Source organism: Cygnus atratus, chromosome 8 (assembly GCF_013377495.2).
Source record: "Cygnus atratus isolate AKBS03 ecotype Queensland, Australia chromosome 8, CAtr_DNAZoo_HiC_assembly, whole genome shotgun sequence".
Lineage (NCBI taxonomy): Eukaryota > Metazoa > Chordata > Aves > Anseriformes > Anatidae > Cygnus > Cygnus atratus.
In genome coordinates this window covers 29644493-29668105 of record NC_066369.1, presented here as the reverse complement: position 1 = coordinate 29668105, position 23613 = coordinate 29644493, and the positions used below count along the sequence as shown (strand labels likewise).

The window sequence follows — 23613 nt, the reverse complement described above, 5'->3', positions numbered from 1 at the left end:
TAAATTGCAAGTAATACTAAAGGGAATTTTAGTAACTGAAGAGGATGGAGTCAAATTTTCTGTTTTATTTTTTTATTTTTTATTTTTTTTCTCAAAAATCATTTGCTCATTATTTGCATGCCATCAAAAACCACTGGCTATCCAAGCTATATATAACAAAGATGGCTGTTAAATGCCAAAGGCATGAGATGGAGATGGGTAAATATGCAAATTTTTTAGACTTGTGACCTCAGTTACTGCATGGTAATGTTTTTAAATTACTTTTATGATGACAAGACTAAGTTTGGTGCTAATATTGGTTTTGAAGACTTAATCGGTATACACAGCCATTGAACATATGCTTTAATTAATAAAATGACTGTAGACAGGAGTGAAAATAACTCAGGTAATTTAACATGTACTGTAAAGTCACCTGATTTCTACACAATTTGAGGTGAAGAGTTTATACATTATTCCAAAGAAAGAAAGAGTTGCAAGCTGAATTCATGTGCATCGTACCAAACTGAAATGGATTTATAATTTGACAGGTCAAGAGTGTACTCATGGAACTGTTATGTATTGCTATCCAGTGGTTCTTGGTATTTTTATGATATGACTGCCTCGGTTTGACAGTCACAGGACTGAACAGTCATCTCATTTCTCCGTAACACAAAAAATCATTTGTAGCTGATCTACAGCTGCTGTGCTCTTTTCCTGGAAAGTGTCCATTGCTAGTTGTACGCTGGTGAGCGGCTGCTGCAATGGCACTGTGGACCTGCCACCAGCAACTCCTGAGCAAGTCTTGGCAGCTCCCAGTCAGCGAGAACTTTAATGGCTTTCCAACAGATCGCCTCTCAGAGAGGTGATATCAGACAGGCGAAATCAGCCTCATTTTTCGGCATTCCCAATAGCTGTAGTTTTCTGGAGGAACAAAGAATCCTCCTGGAAAAAATAAAATGTTCCCATTGCAGAGCAGGCAAGAGCGCAGCAGTTTGGCTTTGGCTTCATTTCCAGAGGAGCTCTGTCTGCCTGTGTGGTCTGCCCAACACCTCTCTCATCTCCTGTGCAATTTTAAACACATCAGACAGGGAGGCAGAGGGCTCGCAGGGAAAAAGTCCCTAAGTTTCATGAAAACAGGCATGGAAAGGGCAGAGGTAACATGTAAGTGCTCCCTCCAGGGCTGTCACTCTGGCAAAGTGCTTAGCATGAGCCCTCCTACTAGACACTGGAGAACCCACACAAGAGGGACAGCTGGTACATCCCCCCAACCACCACAAAATGTCTATGCACCGAGAACAAGAGCATTGGCATTGTTTGAATAAGCACACCCACCATGTAGTGCTCCGCGGTGTTCGGGGTTTCTTAGATATCCTAATTTTATAAAAGAAAGTAAAAGAAGAAAAAAGAAACAAGGTGAGAGAGAACACTATCATATTTTGTAGCAAGCAGGATACTGTGTGAAATCTTGGCCCAGTGAAGTGATAAAGGGGAAGCTTTCAGTTTGCTTAACGGAAAACTTACGAGGAAATAGTAAAATTACCAAAATACCACATTGCAGAAAATGGGTGCATTTAGGTTCAATTAAGCTGTAAAAAGGAAAATGGCACTTTAGCTTACAAAAAGTGAAGGGACAGAGGGAGCTATCAAAAGTAACTTTACAAGATTTGTATGCATGGGGATGTTGCTTCACTGGACCAAGAAAGCTACAGTATGGGACAGGATTTTTCTTTTATTAGACACTTTGCTAGATAGCTTTGTCGAACCTCAGAAACTGCTGCTCTGGCATTATGAAATAATCCTACAAAACTTGATCTCATGAGCTTAGGAACACAGAAAAATAGCCATGCCAAATCAGATTACAGGGATCCACCTAGCCCAGTATCCTCTCTCTGACAGTGGTAAGTAATGGATGCCTAGAAAAGAGTAAAAGACCAGGGAAAGCATACACAGTGGTAATTCTCCAAAATACTCTCCCAGCCTCCAATGATTTGTGATTCAAGGACTTCTAAGACAAAGTTGAAATCATAGTATTGAAGGTACTCGAATCCAAATGCACAAATTTACACCCCCCCCCCTCCTCCCCTTTTTGGATTTCAACCCCCATGAGATTTCTACTAGTCACATAGAAAAGGTTTCACAGTTTGGTGCTGGCAAGTCCAGTGTTCTTGCCACTAACTCTGAATGAGCTCACAGCTTTCAAGCCCAATGATGTTATGTGAATAAGAGCATCCAACACTTTCTCCTACATAAAAAAGTGATATGTGTACTGAGGTGCTCTAAGTGTATATATACTTCAGGAGATTTTTTTTTCAAAAAGCAAGAATCTGGCTGTAAATTGATATTAACATTTTCCAGTATATGTGTAAAACACATGTTTCAGAAGAATAGAAGAGAGAAACTGTCACTCACTGGGAAGCTTTAGAGCTATCTGGCTCCCTGGGAAACTGCATGCAACTATTCTGGTGTCCAAGGGTTTGACCAGTGAGTTTCCTCTTCCTGCAAAGAATGAATGCAGAAGTAATAGAAAGTCTGAGGGGGGAAGATTTTAGCAAATGGCTAAAGATACTCCTATTCTGCTAACTTCAGCAGGTAGGAAGCAGGTGGTGGTGGAAGAAAAAAGGGTGGGAGAGGAGAAACGCCTACCTTCTCCTCCCAGCAGTTAGCAGAGGGAAAGGGCAGGAGACTAAACTAGGAGAGACTCACACACTTGCAGTTCAGCCCTCTAAAATCCCTTTGTGGTGCTGCATTGACATGCAGTGATGCCGCCAGGTCATCGCAGTCCCAGCACTGCCACACAATGTCAGGATGTTCTGCTCTGATTGCCCGGGTCTTGCTGTGACTCCCTTTCATGATGGCACTTGGGGACTGAAACTTAACGCTCTGGCATGGCACAGCCTCATTCACGTTGTCACCAGTTGCTTATAAAAATTCCATATGCCTGGGCAGGAAAAGTGACTTCTTGAACATCATGCTTATTTTACTACCCACTTTTCAGGGGAGTTTTCTGAAGTTGGTATTAATTTTCTAATCAAATTGGCACCTACGTGTCAATTTTTTACTTCATTTATAAAAATAATGAGTAAAAGTAAGGCCCTTTAAAAAGGTTCATCCTTTCATTTTTTGATGGCATATTGACTTTATAAGATTGTAAAGGCATGAGTGATATATTAGGGAGTCCCTATAACTTTACTTAAAGCAAAAATTAGAAAGTGATCGAAAAGTTTTATAGAGGAGAGCAGAAATATAATTTTAAGCCTCTTAAAATTGCCTGAACTGTGAAATCAAGTAATGAACACTAGAAAAGGATCTGTCAGCTGGAATCAAAGCTTAGACTAGTCAGCATTTTCTTCCTAAACCTTATTATGACGAAGATTTTTCATCTCTGCACTCTGTTCAGCCCAACAAATAAACCGGCTTGACCTCCACCTGTTACTTGGCGAAGTCTGCTGTCATCTTTGACTAAACCCTTTTCTTCCCCTTCAAAGCCCTCTGCACCACTGAGAAGGTGGGAAGATGCAGCTGTGCGCTGATTCAAGTGGATACCAGTTCATAACCAGACAGCATTTCACAGTACAAATTACAAGCAACGGAGGAGAAAAAAAAATGTAGTGCCAATGAATTCTGGAAGGGGGCAACATTTTTCATCATTTTAACAATGAGATTTTCATAGAAAGAAGTACTTTTTGTGTGTGATATTATGAACTAGCATTTGGAGCAAGAAACATTTTGCTTATGCCATAACAATGAACCTATGCTAACACCACATATGAAGAATTAAAGAATATAATGGAAGCTATTTGTGTTTCTTTTATATTGCAGAAGTTGAATGCAGTAGCTATTTCAAGGAGGTTCAGCTCCAAATGTGTGTACTTTTCTGGACTTAGAAACAAGTCATGGCTACTCACTGCAACATTGCTAAATAAAAAATATATATATATATATATCATATGGAACACAGAACAACAAGATAGGTCATGAGGAAAACCGTATAGCAGTCATTTCTTCAAATATATCATCATGACAAAACCATGCAAGAAGCTTTCTAATACAAAGACATATCAGAAAAAGCCATTTCATATAAAGTTGGACTTCTCTGGGTGATTAATGCTACGTTCAACAAAGGAGACAGTGTCTGTCTAATTACATTAAATACTTATCTTCTAGGGATTGGCAGGGTGTTTCTGCTCAATGTCACTTTTCATGACAATGTAATGATAGATCCGTTTACTTACCAGTGCCATTAGCAAAAATTGTACTGTTTTCTCAACTGCCCTCATATCACGAAAATATTTGATTAACACACTGTAGCTTATCTAATACTCTAAGCAACATATTCTGCATAGTTTTCTCTCTATTAAAAGAACAAGATTACAGCTTGTAAAATTTTTATTGCACTCACAAAAATAAATGAATAATGTGTGATATACTTCAAGTATCTTACTAGTTCACAGAACGGGTTTATTTAATTTAAAATGCTAACTTGTACTTAACACATTAGGATTCGGAGGGAAACAAGGAAACAAACAAAATAGGTGCTCTGATGTACTACTTTCCATCCAGTCTTTAGTTACTACTTCCTTTTCATTTTAGCACATCTTTTGAAACTTTTAGAACCTTAGACGAAAAAAAAAACGGTTTCATTCCTTTGCTGAAGAATAGATATGGCCATCTCCCAAGTATTTAAAATTCACCACATCATGAACTGACTCTTCGTAGTCATGCTACTGTGCCAACATACAAAGAACAATAAACCTCTGGAAGAATGTACACAGCAAAGGCAGTTTATATAGTAACAAGATAATTTCATAAACCTATATTGAAAAGAAAGGCTGTGATGTAACATCCTAGCAGTATATATCAGCTACCTGATATTTACTAACAAGGTTAAACTACTATCTGTTTGTCTCAGCACTCTTCATAATTCACTTTTTAATGGATGGACAGGAAAAGTCAGCAGTGTATGGCACAGATCATTTTAGAAATAGGACAAGACAGCTTACTGCAGTATCTATTTCAAAACGTGCTCCATCTTTCCATAAGATCACATCAAAAGTCTATACTTAGCAACTACAATACTTCAAATCTACTCGTAAATCTTCCGATGGGTAGATTTCTATTTATAAGTAAAAGGGTGAATTTGAGAAAACAAATAACCCCAAGGAGGAGGTGCCACAGTCGAATGGTGCCATGTGCAGTCCCCAGGTTCCCACCTTGGGGTTTTATGTGTGTGCAGAGGAAGGCACGTGGGAAGCTTCGTTCCATGAGGAGTAAGGACGTCAACACCATTTTGTTACAGCTCCTCACGGTGCCACAAAATGGCAGCAAGCGTGTACCCCAAGTGACTCCCATTCGGCAGGACTCGGTACGGCGAGGCAGAATTAACCAGCGCCGGCTTTCAAATCCCGTACAAGTGACTCTTGCAGCGAGAGGATGACACCGCAGCCAACTGCCACATATGACTCTCCAAATTAATAATGGATTTAGGATTTAGTTCCCTGAGCTGCGAGGGTTTGGGGTGTGTCTGCAATTATCTAGATATAAGTCTGACACACATTATGCTTCTATCAATGTCATTTCCCTTAGTAGCCAACAGATTATCAGCAGCTTTGTGATATTCCAGGTGTCAAAGAAGAATTAAAACCACAACAATTGCACAAACAAAGGGACAAAAGACGGGATACGTGTTTCTGAGCTCTGCATATCAATTTAATATGTGCAGCTGACAATGATGCAAATGTCCTCGGGAGAGAGGCAGCAAGATCTGTGCCCAAACATACACACACCACCGTCAGCAAGATGGCAGAGAACAGAAGCAGTAGGATTCCCAGCCCAGGACACATGCCTCAGCAGGCAAAGCAACCCAATGAAACAATCCTCTGGTTGGGGAGAATTTTGGAAGCACCTGATATGGAAAAGGGCCCTAAACAAGCCAGATGGTACTTTTAGCTGGCAGCAGAAAGTAGGAGACAGCCAAAAACATTACAGCATTTCCCCAAGAGGCCAGCAAATCGATTTTTAACCTTTTTTTTTTTTTTTAGAGTGACGCTATGAATATAAAAAATAATGTTTCTATGCATTTTTAAATTGCTAATTTTATGAATAACACACTTAAGAAGGCAACAACTGGCAGAGATGAGAAAGCAATGGATTCTCACTTTCCCGCGGTAGTTGTATATTTGACATCAGGTTTCTATTCAGTCACTGCCACTGTTTACTCTGAATTAAGTGCCAGTTTTTGTTCAGGGTTTTCCACAATAACATTAAAGAGAAAAATTCTGTAACAGTAGAGAAAGAGTACTGTAAAATCACAACAGCACTACAGTTCTCACAACATGGGAGAAATGCTCTTTGCAAGACTGCTTTGCCCTCTTACAACCTGGCCCCCCAAAATTACTGGGTTTCTAGATCATTTTTTAACAGAAGGCAAACAATTTATTTAATACCTACAAGTTCCCATTTGGCTAAGGATTTGCATAAGAAATACAGCTGTTTTGGGGACCTTTTAATTTTTAAAAGCTCTAACTGGCCCAAACTGGCAATTCTGCCTGGATTACAGGACTGCTTTCGGGACTCATTTTGATGTCAAACGTTGAGCTTTCGAGAGTCCGAAGCAGTTTCTTGCACAGCACGTTCAGACTAGGTGTGGCCAAGTGGTTTTCACTCAAGAAACGGCAAAGGGACATAGGTTGTAAGGACTGAAAGAGCAGGGAGAGACAGACAAGTTGTGAAGGAAGTGGCAATGACCACCACACTTTGCTTCAAACATACCCCTCACATCGAGCATTGGAGAAGTTCAGAGGAAGAGTGAAGATGATGCCTTACTTTCATTTGTCGCTATTTCAGCAAAGAGTAACGGCGAGCCCTAAGACAGGGTTAAATCTGGACTACGTCCAAAGTGCTTTCTCCTGTTCAGAGCACAGTAGTGCATTAGCGTACTACATCACAGATAAAACTCCTGGAGACAAACGTGGGCTGCTGTAATAAAATGGGATGTTACACTAAGTACAAAGAAAGATAATCCATACGTTTATATTTTTTTCCAATCTCATTGACTATAAATCCTTACTTTTAAAATAAAAGCTATTTCCTTCCTACTTAGGTGGAACCTAAGACTTTTGCTGATAAAATGGCCCCCCTCTTTTTGAGAGCACTGCTCTTGGACACGAGGACTGGAGGGACCATTTCATTTTGCTGGCTTTTGAGGGATCAAAGATCTTCAGGCAAATCAGCGAGGGAAATGAAGACTGTGCACAAAACAGCAAAACACAGCCTATAATTTTCCAGCTAATTTTAGCTACAGGATATGTTATGCTTTTTGGTGTATATCGCACTAATAATAGCTGCAACCAGTGATGTAAGAGAAGAGCAGAAGGAATGAGCTCACTAGGGCTGCCAGCCGTGCAAGAGCAGCGTGGGCAAGCCGAGGTGGAAGATGCTGTGGATTACCTGCTCGCCTCCAAGCAAGACACCAATGAACTCAGAATGAAGCTACAGCCAGTGTACGTGCTAGAGGAAGACACTGATGTACTTTAAGTCTTCGTGGAGCCGGAAAACATAAGAAAAATAGGATTATTTAAACAGTATCCCTTACTTGGGCTGCAATGTCCTCATTACTGTCACTCCAGTGGGGCTTGGCTGTATGGGGATGAGCTGAGGGGTAGCACTACATTCATGCCATAAGCTGTGGAGTTATGGGTCAAGGTTACAGACTACCCACTCCAGGGAAATAACACAGCTGCCATAATAGCACATATATGTTCCTGGGGGTATAGGATGGCTCTGCAGCCACTGAGCCAAATCATTACCTGAGCTAAAAGGCCACTAGACAGATTTCTCTGCTTTCCTATGCTGACTGCTGTGGTCAAAGTGTTGGGGCAGCAACTAACTCTGAAGAAGTTGGTACCTTGTCAGAGGTAGCATATTGGACGAAGTGAGCCTTCAGCCCAGTTGGGAAGAACCATTTTCCTCCTCTCTGTGGGCAGATCCACAGTTTTTGATGTGAGCATTTGGAGGCTGGCATGTGCTGCACTTAGCAGCTGAGAAGCAGGAAAACTGCAGTAGGTATCCAGCTCAGTGAAGTTAAGAGCTCAGGAATGCTCCTGGTTTTGTGCAGAAGCAGTGGATGAGGAACATCTAGAGTCAGCGCAACAATCACAGTGTGGGAAAGGAAACAAAAAAAAAAAAAAAAAAAGAGAGAAATGTAACACAGTCTGCTTCCCCTTCCCGTTCCTGCACCATCATCTCTCTGTCCCCTAACACCTCTCCTTGCACATTTCAACTCGGGTGAGAATGTTTGCTTTAAAACGAAGCCTGTTTTCTCCTTTAAAACAAAGATCAAAATGTGTACAGTAGCTGCACTGTGTTATGCAGCGTAGTGATGGTTGTACTGGGAATGTTAATAAACAGTGCCGAGAGCAGAACTTCTGCATAAAAAAGGGTGTATGTTACATCTCTCCTCCTCTCCCCCGTTTCATGCAGTATTTACACAGCTGTGCTTTGTAAAATGTGTAGGGGAGTTTTTTGTTATTATTTTTTGGTAATTTATTTACCTAAGATAGCCCAGCATCTGTTTTGTGGTGAGCTTCTTTCACAAAGTTTCACAGTTGCCTTGACTGATGCAAAAGGAGGTCATGGTCCTTGCTCAGTGATCCTAAAACCATTTGTTTCAACCACTTAGCCATTCTGTTTGGCTAATTTGTGTCCTGTTCTGTGTTTTTGGTTTGTCCTCTGCTTAGAAATGCACATCCCTTGGGGACTGATCTGGCTAGGTGAGTATTTTAGTTATCTGTTTTATAAAATGCAGAAGTGCACAGGAATTTGCAATAATATGCATCATTTACTGGCTCTCAATGTGTACTGTATATTGGCTCTGAAGACTACTAATATTTTCCAGCTGCCTCCAAAACCAGAGTTCAGTGCAGTCTTTGCAGTGGGTCCTTTCCCATGACTGCCTACACAGGTGATGAAGACTTTTCCTGTGTCCTGAAGAATTAATAAACCTGAACATTTCTGTACCAGCATACTAGAAGATAAAATATTGCTCCTGCTTCCCAAACACATTAGAAAAAGCAAGTCTGCTGATCTCAACTGCTAAGACAGCACATGAAAGGAATGCAGTCCATTTCCTAACCAAGATCTAATCTATAGAAGAGTTTATAGATCCAAGTCAACATCCTGAATTGGTCCCAGAAGCAAATAAAAAAAAAAGAAACTAGTTCAACTTTTGGAAGACAGGTACAATACTCTCAATGTGTTTAATCCCATTTTGCAATTAAACAGTCCCATGCTGCACTATCAGATGATCTTCAAGGATAACTGCATCAGAGCAGACCCGTCTGGAGCTCTCAGAGATTCATGTCTGACAGCAAGCAATGCGCAGCGATGTTCAGACAGAGGGTGCTTCTGTCCTTCAGCAGCTTTGTACTTGAGCTTTCAGCGATTACTGCTGAAAGCATGTAGAAAGTGTAGAAAGTGTCCCAGTAATGAAGAAGCTTACAGGTTTCACTTGGTGACAACGGTGAAGCATAAATCATCTCTTTGCTTCATTTGTATATGTTAAAGAGGATAGGTGGCGGAATACGGCTCAGCCCGCAAGGACATCTGAAGAACATTAGGTACATGGACTATTGATGCAGCACTCCTGTCCCAGCAATCCCTTTATCTCCAGGAAGCATTTCTCCAGTCTTTGTCAGGGAACAATTTTCTATGCACTAAATCTTTCTTATCAATCTGAAAAATGACTCAGATGAGGCCACCTGTGTGTGGAGCCGAAGATCAGCTCAGGTGGTCTTATGGTGGTCACGGCACGCAGAAGATCTGCTTTTAAGTTGGTCATTAAAGTCAGTGAAAACGGTATGTGTGCATGATGGCAGCACTAGGGCAGCTGAAAACACAGCTTTAATTTGATACCTGAAGTGAAGCACTTTCTGCAGTTTCTAACTCAGAACTCCTACAGGTCTGTACCCCTTCTCAAATGATGGATTTCCTGACGTCTGGAATTAGGTGCAAAGAGCAGGGCTGTGACACTGAGTGACTGACTTCTCTGGGACCGTAATGAAGGGGTGTCTTTCTCAGGGGATTACAGCACAGCTGAGGTATGTGCTCCAACACTTGCATGGGACCACTGATTTTAGTAAAAATGAAACGTACAGTTTAGGGTGAATCTCGGGGCCCAATCTGTTGTATTGCCTGGTTTCTGGGGGAAAAAAAAAAAAAAAAAAAAAAAAAAGAGCCTTTGAGAGGTGTGAAAACATCTAGAACTTTTCAATCTGAATGGACTTTTCAATCAGTACTTCTTTTCCCATCTCTCACTTCCTTCCTTGTTGTTGAAACAGTAACGCCAGCAGCATGGCATGTTGTCACAGGCCTCATGCCACTGTGTGAATTGCCAAAGAAAAGCTGAGCTATTGATCCAGTAGTAATTTGCTGTCAAAATGACGATGCCTATTATAGCAAATGAGTAGTGTTAATCATTTGACTTGATGAATATTATTGGGAAGAAGTGACAATGCTCAAAGCACCACAGCTGACCTCCTGCATTTCTCCTGGCTCACGTTACGTTCTTGATCTTTGCTGGCCTACCAATTAGCGTTTAAGTTATCCATTAAGGTGCAGCTCTGGAAAAGTTCTGTTTAAAATAAACAACAACTTATATTGGTGAGTAACTCATCAACTATGCGGCAGGCTGATTCTGAGTGCCTGGCAGAGAAACACACACATTTTGTGCTGTATCTGATAGAAGATCTATAATGTGCTAACACAAACCTATCATGTAGCACCTGTGACTAACAGATTGTGATATCAAAGTCTTGATGCCTAAGTGCTCCTGTAAATGCATTAAACTTTTAGCGGCAGGAACTGTAGACTGCCAGTGACAAGGAGCTGATACGGTATTTCAGTAAAAGTTGATAACTGTTATTTCTCTAAGAAGAAAAGAAAACTCTTACGTTCTTAAAAACCACTGGGCAGCTTGTGTTTTGATGGGATACTGCAATTCAGAGAGCAGGAATAAGGGAACACGTGGATTCTATGGAAGTAAGAAACATTTAAGGACAGTTCCATATTTTACTGGAGCTGAAGTTCCTTAAGTATGCTCTGATTCTGCATTTGACTTTGGGCATCTGCCTGTTCACCTGAAACCAGCAGCACCCACACAGGGCACGTTTAACTCCATGTACCACTGATGGAAGCAAGAAAGGCAGCACAGGCCAGACATGCTCTGCTTCTCACCTGTGGCAGAACGAGGTTGTTGTAGACTCTGTATGAGTGGGAGAAATGTGGGGAGCTGTGTATAATGCCTTGGAGATGAGACGTGTCTGAACAGGGATGGGGAAACGAGGTGCATGGGAGCAGGAATCCTAGGCACAGTGCATGGTCTAACACAGCTCAGAAAGAGTTCTTTAGAGAAAATAAGCAGTGGACGTTAGCATGGACCTGGGAGGCAAGAGGTTCTGTCTGCTGTACTGCTCGTGGTATGTCTTCAGCTGAACGGCACAAATCAGCCTGCTGAAGTTCTCTGTGCTGTAAACCAACATGTTCTGGCCATCAGAGAAACTGGATCCGCTTCTGACCTCCTGTTAGAAAAGCCAAACTATGCCGTGGCTGGAGGTTTGTCTGCTTGTGCAATGTTCCTGCTGTCTGCAGATATTAAGTTCAATGGAGGAAAAAAAGGCACTGGTGCCTGCTGATAGAAGTGTCAAGGTATGTAATGAAGCTGCCACACAAGGCAGGTACAATCTTCATGGCTATGTGAGTGGGCTGTCTGTTTTTTTCTTTACACACTGAGAATTGGAGGGCAACACAATGTCACATCTGGGAAATACTGAGTAAATATAATTGGCAGGGATCCTGGATGCAGACCTCCTCTAGTTCTAAGAAATTGAGACGTTTCCTTGTTTTTGTCTTTCGTAAGTGGGTATATGAGTATCCAACCAATTCAGCTTAAGGAAGTTAACAAAGATCATGAAACTCCTGTGCCTACTTACGATCCAGTCAGTGAAAGCTGCCCACTACAGCAAGTCACAGAAAAGTAATGCTGGAGTTTTATTTGATATTGATTACTCCAGGTCTGAAATTGAATGTTTTCCCAGAAAAAAATGATTTTTTTTTCTTTATTTTGTATGAAACATGGTTCTCATGTTTTTCATATTTTCTACAGTCAATACTTTGAATCGTTGGCAGTAATGTAGCACAGTCATTGCAAACTTCTCTGCGCTCTGGCTTAGTGTGTGATGTTGAATTTGATGAGCCCATAGACCTTTTGCCTGAGGACAGATCGGATGTACTCTGCATCACTGATGCTGGGACATACTGCACAGATTTTCTTTTCTAGGTAGTGCCAGACAGCAACAGTGTTCAGGGCATGAAGAACACATAAAGAACACAGTCTAGGATCTCCCCTATACCGCTTCTCTGGCATTTCCAAGATACAATTCTGAACAGACTCTGAAATTAAACTCATCTGATCTATGCCTGAATGAGTCTTTCTGACTTGCAAGGCATAAAGAAAAGGTTAGTGAATATGGAGAAGTTTTCTTGCATGTTGAGAATCTTTTAAAAAAACAGCCCATTCCAGATTTACTAAGGCAGTTATTGAAACAGCTTGGACCAGTTGCCTGCATATGGTCCTTTCCTAACCAGCACTGGGGAGAGACGTGGTACTAGTAAGTTAGAGGTCACTGCCACTGCAAGGAGAAGGCTCCAGAATAGGATCTCAGCTCCACAGCTGCATAGAAATTGCTCAGAAATTATTTGCAGACAGTCCCATAGATAGTGGCATGAGAATGAACAGTGCTAGCCTGAGTGGTGTAGTAAGCAATCATGAGGCTGACTTTAATAGCATCTTTACTATCAAAGACGTGTCCAGCAGTCTAACAGGGAACTCTCTAGCTTACTGTAGGTTCATATAATATTATCAACTCCATGAGACCCTGGAACTGTAAATATGTCTTTCAGGCATGCAGTGCAAGTGTGATTATTAACTCCTTAAGGTTTTTTGCACTGAAAGACTCATTTGGTTCCTGGGGTTTTCAAGGCGAAGACATGCAAGAGCTCAGGGCAGAGCAGCAGGGTGCAGCTGGGGTGGGAGAAGGTGGGTTCCCACGGCACGAAAAGCCACATCCATCCTTCTGTGGAAGGACCACAGAGCTCAGCCCATTCTGAAGATGGGTGCAGTGCTGTAAGCTGGTCAAGACCACAACTGAAGCAGAGCTAATTGTCCCCTCAGAAGTCTCAAGGAGTACGAACACCTACCTCTCTTGGGATTACTGTCCTGCAGAGACCAAACTAACTTGAGGAAATACAAGTACCAGGAAGATCTAAGTAAAGAAACTAAGAGGATACTCTGAATTTACATTTTAAACATTTTTTCCATGCCACACTGTAGAAATACAACGGCAGTGAAATTGGCAAATACCATCCATATGCTACCCTACAAAAGGACTGACAGAGCACAATGTGAATATTACTCCTGGACTGAATCAGAGAATGCATTAAAAAATGCATAAGTAGGATACTGATATATATTAACTCAATCTTATTATGGAATTAAAAAGCTTATACCTGTAATTATGGCTTACCCCCTTTACCAGCAGACCTGCCACAGAACTGAACAGAGGCCAGCTTTATACCAGAGTTCAAAGCCAGTATGATGTTGCCTTATTTTCTTACTAACATCATCTTTATCCTCTCTTGCACTTCTTCTCAGTTAACAAGAGTTATGTACTGAAAGTGCTGAGATAAAGTAATGGTAAGGAGGATACCGCAAAAGGTATTTGAAAAGCAGAAGTAATTTACTACATGTCTGCTTTGTTTTACTTCCTAAGCCTTCCTGTTGTGAGAGGAAATTCATCTTTTCTGGCAGACTCCAGCCTTTTTAGGCCTGAGAGCTCCCCAGGAGCTTTCGAGTGCAGGTAAATGGATGTGAGACTCAAGGAGTACAGTACAAGAACATGGAATTAATGTTGGTTTTTGCTTTGGCTGTCACGTCTGACGTACAAGGAGAGTGCTAGATCGCTTGCAAGAAGTATCTAGATGTAAAAAACACAAGGCTGAGTCCTCTGCTCATTACCATGGGTCTGAAATGCCAAGAATGGAAAGGTCATGTTGCTGGTGGGTGAAGCATAGAGGACTTATGCCCCGTAAAGTCTCCACATGAGGCAGATGTCAGGGTGCCCTGAGCCCGGGGCCCTACCAAGTAAGAGCTCAGAGGAAGGGCTGTGGCTGGACAATAGGTGCAGCTTGTATTCTGCACGCAGCGGAGACCCCGAGAGTAGGCACAGGGGAAGCATCCACTGCCTAATCTAAATAGCACACAGAGTGGTTTTGTCCTCTTCTGTTCTCCTGCCAGTTTGCACATATGTTCTGAGTATACAGCCTGCCCTCCAAAGACCACTTACAGGGGCAATCACAGGGAAGCAAAGCAGGAAGAAAGTATCCAAAAAGGGAATTTGTTCAAGAGAAAAAAATGGAGACAGATGTAGAGTGACTAGTCACGGCTGGCGGTAAATAACCCTCTGCCTGGAGTGCTCTCTAAGAGGAGTTCACATATTCCATTTCATATTTCCTTTCTAGGAAGTCAAATCTTTGTTTTCCTGGCATTTGTTCCTTTTTTTCTTTCCCTATATATTTTTCCCTGCTGTACAGTGTGAAATTGTTTTCTCCTTTTCCGTCTCGTTTCTATGCTGCGTTCTCTTTCAAGTGTGACATTTCTCCAGCCACCCTCTCATGCAGACCTCATTTCCCTGCACTGTCCCAGGCAACATTTTCTGCTATAAACCTCTCCTACCCTCTGTGCCTTGAGCACTGCCCTCTTCCTCTATACGTGCACCAACGTAGAGAGGTCTCCACCCCTGCTCCTGCATTACAGTCCCCACTTTTTCTCACGTGCACACCTCAGAATTAAGCAAATGCAAGACACATCGACAGAATATTCATCCTCTCACTCCCATAAACCTGTCAAGGCACATAGGCCAAGAAGCTATCTCTGCATAAATCTAAATCTCCTGCGAGGAAGCAATCTACTCAGAGGTAATAAAGCCAAAGGATATATTATTATCTTTGGTGTGGATCCTATTGGGCTGGGAGGTTGGCTGCTGGCTCCTTGCACTGAACTTCCCTTCCCCGCCAGAGCAGCTAGCCCACAGACACGTCTAAGCTTCCTTTCCTTGCTCTGATTTCCTCCTCCTGTTGTTTGGCTGGTAACCCAAAGGACAGGGTTCAATTATGGAGTTTAGGAACCTGGCTTACGCTGCTCTGCCAGCACAGGACAAAAATTCTAGCTTGCCATCAGAAGCAGCATCCTTCTGCGCTGCTGATACCTGCATTATCCCACGCAGCATAGAGTGAACCACAGAGAAGAAATGCCAAGTGGAACAAAAGCATGGTTTTAGTCTTTAAACTTCTGTGAATTTCACTGAGAGAAAAACAAAACAAGATACAGAAGAAACTTGGAGATTACTGTATGTTAAAACTGTGCCATCATTCCTGATTGTAGATTAAATAAACGGCAAGGCCTTTCTCTGGACAGGAGAGACATTGGAAAGGACGGATCTGAAACAGAGCAGGGGCTTCACCCCTCTCAGAATGGAGCACTGTGGCAAGACACCAGGTAATAGGATGTTAACACCGTTTGTAAGGCTTTCAGATGACCAGTATTTCTAGGCAGACGCCCCACTGAACATCATAACACATTTTATACTTATGGAAATAAAGCACCCATGTCAAATACAAAGGATCAGACGTTAGCATCCGACCCGGGTGTGGTTGCCGAGGTAAGGCATGGCACTGTGCACAGCATCCAGGCAGGATGTGTCCCTCTCTGTTACTCAGGGGGGAGCACTTTGTTCCAGTGACATACCACTGTCGCCTTGGCATGAAAGGACACCAGTACTGTTTGAGTACCTGATGAGGTACTGATGAGATACCACCACTGATGAGCTGGGGGTTTGGGTAATCTTCCTGCCAGCCGTGCTCTTGCAGGTTTTGCAGAGAAGCTGAGGCAATGAATTCACAGGAGAGGCTGCTGGAAAGCCACAGCAGAAGGCTCAGGGTGGGGCTGAGTGGCTATAGCATGAAGATTGAAAGTGCATCCCACGCAAGCAGGATAAAGCTCTTTTTCTTCTCCACTGCAACAGTGATAGATAGCTTGATGAATCTGAGCTATATCTAGTTGGTACCTGGCTTGAGTCCCTCATGTTGCAAGGTGATTTTCTGCCATTTTACAGGCAAACCTAGGCAGAACCGGGGATTTTTCATAATAAAAGAGCAAGGTCTTGAGGAAGGATGTACCCTCCTTCTCCTTCTCCTTCTCCTTCTCCTTCTCCTTCTCCTTCTCCTTCTCCTTCTCCTTCTCCTTCTCCTTCTCCTTCTCCTTCTCTCTTCTCTTCTCTTCTCTTCTCTTCTCTTCTCTTCTCTTTCTCTTCTCTCATCTCTTCCTCTTCCTCTTCCTCTTCTCTTTTTTTTCTCTTCACTCTGCTCTTCACTCCTCTCCTCTTCATTCCTCTCCTCTCCTCTTCACTCCTTTCCCTATCTGAGAACCTCAGGAAGTTTGACACGGGCAGTTCTGCTTAAATCCCCCATCCCACTTGTCCACGTAGGGCTTTAGGTACTTCTCTTGCCCAGCTTAGCACTCCAGTGCCATTCTCTAGACACGACTTGGATGAGACCAAGGTTATGAAAACATGTGGGGAGTATCACCAGAAGTGACAGCAAAATTAATAGCTAGCCTCTGGCTGCTGTATAAATGAAGAACATTTGTCATTAATAAAGAGGACCCCAAACTTTGTGGGGAGCTAGCCTTCAGTCTGATCATGATGTCGAAGCAGTGAACCGGTCAGCTTTTAGCCATCTGTGCCTGAGAGGAGGTTGTGATCTCTCCTTCCGATGGGCGCTGAGCTTTTGTTTGTGCTTCTGCCACTCCATGAGCAGAGTAGCTCAGTACAAGGTGAAGCTCTGCCTTACATCATCTGGAGACTGGAGCGGATGGAGGAAACAGCCCCCAGCATCTACGGAGCAGGACACCTCGCTGAAAACACCAGAGCCCTGGGGACCACGGTGGCAAGGCAGTCACAGGGAGCCTGGCACTTGTCTGCCTGCAGGTCCACCCTCTCCTCCTGCCAAAGTGCCACATCTGCACTCAATAAGGGCCCACAAGCTGGCTCCTCCTCATTAGAGGAGAGAGGGCAGCTGGCAGGGGATCCTCCAAGGGCTCCCAGGCGCGGGAATCAGTCCCCTCCCAGTCTGGAATAGCCCAAATTTGGTGACTTTCTGGGCATGCTGTAAAGGACAGCTGTTTGACAGGGTCTCCAGAGAAAGCTGTGGGTATGTTTCCTACATGATGAAGGCTATAGGTGGCTGGCCAAGTGCCCACAGAACTGATTTTAATGCTGTTCAGGTTGAATTTACTTTTCTATGCTGTACAGTTCATTATACACAGTGCCCTGGACAAGCATGTGTTGTTTCAGAACAAACCAAAAACATACTAATTTAAATCCAAACAAACAAGAAAGGAAAAAAGCACGTATTGCGAAAGACCCTTTGGGCTGTTTAGAGGGCCTTCCCAAACACTGGGAGGCTTCTCAAACACTGGGAGATGAAAGTACTGACTGTGTTTATCTAACAAATACGATTTTTGTTATTTTTATTGGCAATAAATACATGAATATTTAGCTGTAACCAAAATCAAGCCACTAGCTTTACCTCTATATGTAGCACTGACCCAGAAAAATATTTTCAATAGTATTAAGCACCCAGATGATCTCAAGATAAGTGACCAACGGACAGTTAAATACATAACGTAACATAACCCAAAAGATAATCAGCAAGAAAGATCACACATAAAAATTAACTGAGAAGGGGCAGAAGAGCTGCTTCCTAAAGCTTATGAAGTTTAATACCCAGTGATAGCTATTTTGATAGAAACCTCCAATCACACTTCAGATGACGTTGTAAGTCTCTTAAAAGTCATTACTAAGTGATCTCGAGTGTTGTAGAATGCTTGAAAAGTCCTTCTACCTTACATAAGTTTAGGGATATTTATTTAAATAGTATAACTGTGGGGAACACCCCAAACAGGTACTGCTTTTTGCTAAGCGAATGTCACTGCTATCCCAGAACTGAATCTGGACATTTTGACAGAAACAGACAGTGTATCTTTTGCTGCATTATTTAAATACTTAAGATATTTGGCAAAAATACAGAAGTGACACACTACAGAAACATTTACAGCTGCAGGAGCAATAAAACCTCTACAGTATTTTCATTAGACTGACCTTTTCTCAGAAGAAGTTACAAGATTTTTATAATAGAGCACCTTTCTATACAGCATTCAGTGTACTCTGATAACAAAATGAGCAACTGGAGATAATTTTCTCAGGCTCCTGAAAGCCGTGGCTTACCTGGCTCCACTTCATGCCATCCACTTGACTGGCTGCCACTTCCTGGAGAGCGCCCTTGGCTTGTATAAAACGGTTCCTCACCAGGACTGTCCATTTCATCCTCCACAGATTTGAGACGTTTTGTAGAGCTGAAGAAGTAAAAACACATAATAACTACTATATATATGGAAAGGAACAAAGGCACGTCTTTTGGGACATACCTTGCTAGCACTGCTTGAAACTAACCTGCTTATGGAAACTACAGCCTCTCAAGGAGTCCAAACTGAACCCCTAAACACATCTTAATTTAACTAGAAGACAGTTTAACATTTAGGCTTTTATTGGGCAAAAAGTAGGATATTTTTCAAAGCACACAGAGGTCAATAAAATAATTTAATTTGTGTTGCATTTTTTTTGCAATTTGAATGAATACGGTAATAACATGCAAGACATTTTAACTGTCAGATTTTTGCACAGCTTAGTCTGAAAGACATATTATTTATCAGTTCAAACTTGTATTTTCAGTCTTTTAACTGTAGCTGTTAAATTAATCCAGACTTCAGTCCCATAAGAAGCGTAGACAAATAAAAGATGGAAGAATCCATTCGTGGTTCAAATGTTCACATTATCATAAAAGTACAAACATTTTACCCTATAACTGTATAAAAAAGCCCCCACCAGGTACCTCTGCACAGTGTCAGTACTAAAGGACTCCCTTGTAATCTACCACACCTCCATTACCAACAGCTCAGGAGACAGAAGAGCCCTTCCAGTGGTCTCTGATGGTCAGTGACTCAGACTCCAGCAGTTTGGTAGGGAGAGGATCCCAAAGCCAAAGACACACAGGTTGGCTCTGTTTTCTATAATGAGTTGTACAGACTGCGTGGGGACATTACTGAGAATTTCTCTTTTAAGTACTTTTCCAAGGCTGGGTCAGCTCACTTTTTACCCCAAATCTGTATTCTATTAAGATTTAAGGCATTCAAGAACAGGCTCCTCTGTACAGGGGGAACATATTTAAAAGACATCAAATATTCCAATTTCTGCTGGTCTAGAACTTGCAGTCTCTGTGCAGCTCTTCACCCGAAGCTCTGCGCAGGTATACGAAATCAGTTTGTGAGAAACAGGAAGAATAATTTTTGTGGTATGTGTGGAATGCAGGTTTGGCCATTCCGTAATTCAGAGAATTGTTATGTGTCAATAGGGGAAATTGTGTGCATACAATATAATTACCGCCTGATAATTCCGCTGACTCTGTGTATTTAAGGAATATTTTTTTTTCTGACTGGGAACAGCCTAATGAGAGGAAAACAAACATATCACCAAGTTATTAACTACCCATGCTGTTTATAATTGTGTCCTTATCACTGCTAGCTATTTGCAGAAGAACAGAAGAGTAACAACTGAGCTCTTAAGTAACTGATAACCTCACTTTTTTGCTTCTGGACCCACAACCAAACTCTACCCGAGAATGGTGCTAGTGATGGGCACTGTAAATGGGGTGCACAGTTTATATGCAAAGAAGAAAGAGGACAAAGTTTATAACTGATGTGTAATGGGAACTGTAGTCACCAAACTTCATAATGTACACTAACTGCAAGATGTAGAATGTTCTTCCAGTTACTGCCAGCTCTGAGAAGCTATGGCTAAGAGCCTCCCTCTAAAGATTTTCTTTTTAGAAAATAAAAAAACACAGCCATATTCAAACTGTAGTCTTTTTACATGTGTACTTGCTTACTGCAAAGCTGATGGCACTGCAGACTGAGATAAAAATGTCAAACAACCCTGGGCTGAAGTTAGACTTTCTTGTCATGTCTTTGAAATAAGTGATCTATTTTGGCCGTGGGGGAAGAAAAATCAGTCCGTTTCTTTAATAGCATTCAAAACTACCAGAGTGACTGGGCTTGTTTATAAATCTAATCTCATGGATGCTTAAAGTAAAATGATAGGGTAAAAAATAAAAAATATCCTTGTCTGGCAGTTGGTATCTAAGCCAAAATCAAAATGAAACTGGGTAGTCATCTGCATTAACAACTCACAGTTTTCAAATCGTTGTCACAAATTTCTAAATGCTATATGAACACCAGAATGCATTAAAGACTAAGATCCTAAAACTGTATTAGTCTCACAGATAACACTTACTAAGATAAAGAATGCATGTAAGTCTATTTTAAGATTTTCCTGCCTGGACAAAGTAGCTCATCTCGATAAGTTCCCAATTGTCTTCTGCCACCACTAAAACTCCAACAGTTCCCGTGGAACTTCTCCTGATACACCAAGACATGAGCCAGAAGTTACACAAGGCAATGCAACTGATTTTCTTCAAAGTTTGTATATATAAAAAGAACTTTAACAGCAATCCAGTTGAACATTCAGCTCTGTGAATCTGAAACAGCTCCCCATCCTGAGGCCCCCAAACAACTTGTCAAATAATTTAGTGGTTACTTTCCCAGATGAGTAATGATGCTTGCCTGGGTTTCCAAGTAACTTGGCAGTAGGCAAAGATTAAATTACCTGGTAGAGGATGTGCTAGGTAAAGACCTCCTCATTGCTCCTGGGCTCATGCTGTAGTATGAAGAACTTTCCAAATCTGAGAGGGAGAAATTAGGGCCTGTTCCTGCAGCTATTGGTGCTGGGGAAACAAAAAAAAAATTGAAGTCAGTAACTCAAGTGAATAAGGCATGAATTGCACTTCAAAATCACTTTCTTATTCCTCAATAATGTATTTATTTTCACAATGAGAATAGGTGGGATGTGGAAATTGAGAAATGCTAATGGAAACGGGCATTGCAATCAAGCAAATGTAAATTTTATCAAGAATACAGTGTTCCATAGACTCTTATATTTCTCCAAAGATATTCTTTCTTTAAAAAATCAAATGATTATGACACACTTTTATTCAATTTAATTAAGCACTGCTTTTCTATTAATATCAGTCTAACACTTAATGAAACTTGTTGCGTCTGCTTTTAGGACAACATTGCATTTACTGGCATAGCTACAAATAGGCTGCATCATCCCTGTAGTGTGCTTGGCATAATCTATAAGCAGTATAGGCAGGGAAATACACACCTCAGGACCTCTGGTATGTACGTGATGTACATCCCCAAGCACAGAGGTTACAAATGCTCCTTGGAGAAAGTACAAACACAGATGAAAAACCCAAGTTCTCTTCTGCCTGTAAGCATCTGAATTTTCCTCTGGCCTCTCCTCCAGCTAAATCACAGCTAGAGACATTTGTCTCAAAAAATGTTATCCAGCAATTACTTTTCACTGCTCACCTCTCACTACCTTACCAAACACCTAAATTTTATTGTAAGGGATATGAATAGCATTAATTTCCATGTCCTAAAGCCTTGGTTTTACATTAAAATATTATGAGTTCCTGCACGCCCTAAAGTTTTCAGGCACAAACCTATGAACTCCATGTGCTGTATTCTTCTGGGAACCGAGCGGCTTAACGCTAAAGTTAAATGCATTAAAAGATAATGCATTTCACAAAAACATGCAACTATATGGCATGTGGTCCCGTAGCCACTGTTGCTGTTACAGTGCTATTTGCAGGACAAAGCAACTTAGGGAGCTGACAATTACAGATCATGATTTTCTCTCACATTTCAGAGACATCTGAAAAAGAACATACTACACAATAAAAAGCACAAGTTTGGCCTGGAACGTATTGTCTGAGAGCCCCGATTCACAGCAACAAAGGCGAAGCAGTCTCAATGCCACACAAGGATGCTGAGCCAAGTTTAATCTTTGGTCTGAGAATCTGGCCCTTTTTCAAAGACGAAAAAATCTTTCACTCCAACGGGGCAGGAGTGAGGAAATGAAGACAGGATAGCTCATATCGCCCAGCTAACATGTCTGGGCTGAAATGCAGGCCTTCTGGGAGTGCTGCCATTGACTGTAATGGGGCCAGTATTTCACCCCAAGACTTAAGGAGCTCACAGTGTCAGATCTGACAGAGGAATAATGTAGCTTTGCAGCTGCCTCATCATCCCCACAAGACAATTAGTTGTTGTTTGGCAAGGATCTTTTAAGAACGTCATTGAGACAGAAAGGGAACAGCCAGGATAGCCATGGACTTTTAAAAGCATGGGACGGAAAATACACAACACTATTAAAACTTGAGAAAATCTGGAATGATCATTAAAAGGAACGAAGCTGGGAAGTAATTTATGACAAAAATGCTCAAATCCTTTGTTATCTTCCCTTAACTATCATATGCTTCCTGTACACTGGGTATATGAGAGGGTGTGTTAACACAAAGAAAGAAAAATTAAGCACAGTAAAATTAACTTGTTTTATCAATTTGTGCTTTCTGCAACAGTTTCCTGACAGCAACTACAAGAGGCTGTAAAACTGATGAATTTGCATGGAAAAAGAAAACGGTGTAAGTAATTTGTGTAAAAGGTAACACGGACATGGACTGCTATAATTCAGACACCCTGCAGATAGCAGACTGCTGCAGTGTGAGCAGTTATGGGTTAGAAAAATGACCACACTGCAGTCAGTCTGACTTGAATGGAAATCAATCATAAAGGTACTCTCTGCAGCATCTACTCCACAGTTTTCAGCAACTTCCTTGCCAAACAGATTTCTGCTCTGCAAACCCTTTGCTGATCAGTTCCTCTGCACCCTCTACCTACCAAAGCCTAACTTACAGGTTAAGCACGCTATTTTCCAATCAGGAACATAAAAAGGCAAGCACCAAATTAAAGCACTATTTCTTTTCTTTCTGAGGCACAATGAATTTCCTAACCACCACAAGATTTATGAAGCAGCTTTATTCCAAACAGATATGGAAGAAAAAATAATATATGGATAATGCTTCTGTTCATCCTCTTGCCTCACTGTTACTCCCCCTCTCCCCAAATCCAGGACATTTCTGCTCAAGCATTTGAATTAGCCCTGTATGAAAATGAAATGTACCTCCAGAACAGGGGTGGAAGAAGAAATGGGTATTGCTAATCCTGTATAAACTCAGCACAAAGTAGCAAGTGCTAATCAGAGACTAATTTCTGCCCCTGCAGCAAACACAAAGGATGCTTTCTTTGTTACAGGCCAAACCACCTCGCCACAGCAGGAGCCTGTTTGCAACAAGACGGTTACAGAATGAACCCCACCTCTACCAAACAGCAACAGATGTCCCCAGCAGTGGCTGAAGTGGCTAGATGGCCCACAGCAGCTGAATGTTGGAAAGTCCCATGGCAGTTCCTAGATGAACTGCGATCCTGCCACAACCAACTCGAGGCCA

At 41.8% G+C, this 23613-nt stretch overlaps 1 protein-coding gene across 5 annotated transcripts in view; it reads right to left on the bottom strand.

Annotated features, from left to right (window-relative positions):
* Positions 1 to 23613, bottom strand: part of NFIA (nuclear factor I A) — a 244299-nt gene that overhangs the window by 54150 nt on the left and 166536 nt on the right. For 4 of the 5 annotated variants that reach the window (XM_035564481.2, XM_035564482.2, XM_050712198.1 and 1 more), the window contains exons 5-6: positions 20868 to 20985; positions 18375 to 18502 (exon numbers count right to left, since the gene is read on the bottom strand). In XM_035564481.2, the coding sequence (XP_035420374.1) occupies positions 18375 to 18502; positions 20868 to 20985 (246 nt within the window). Of the gene's footprint in view, positions 1 to 1311; positions 1351 to 2388; positions 2476 to 18374; positions 18503 to 20867; positions 20986 to 23613 lie in introns of all 5 variants that reach the window. The other variant, XM_050712197.1, reaches the window with a different exon arrangement.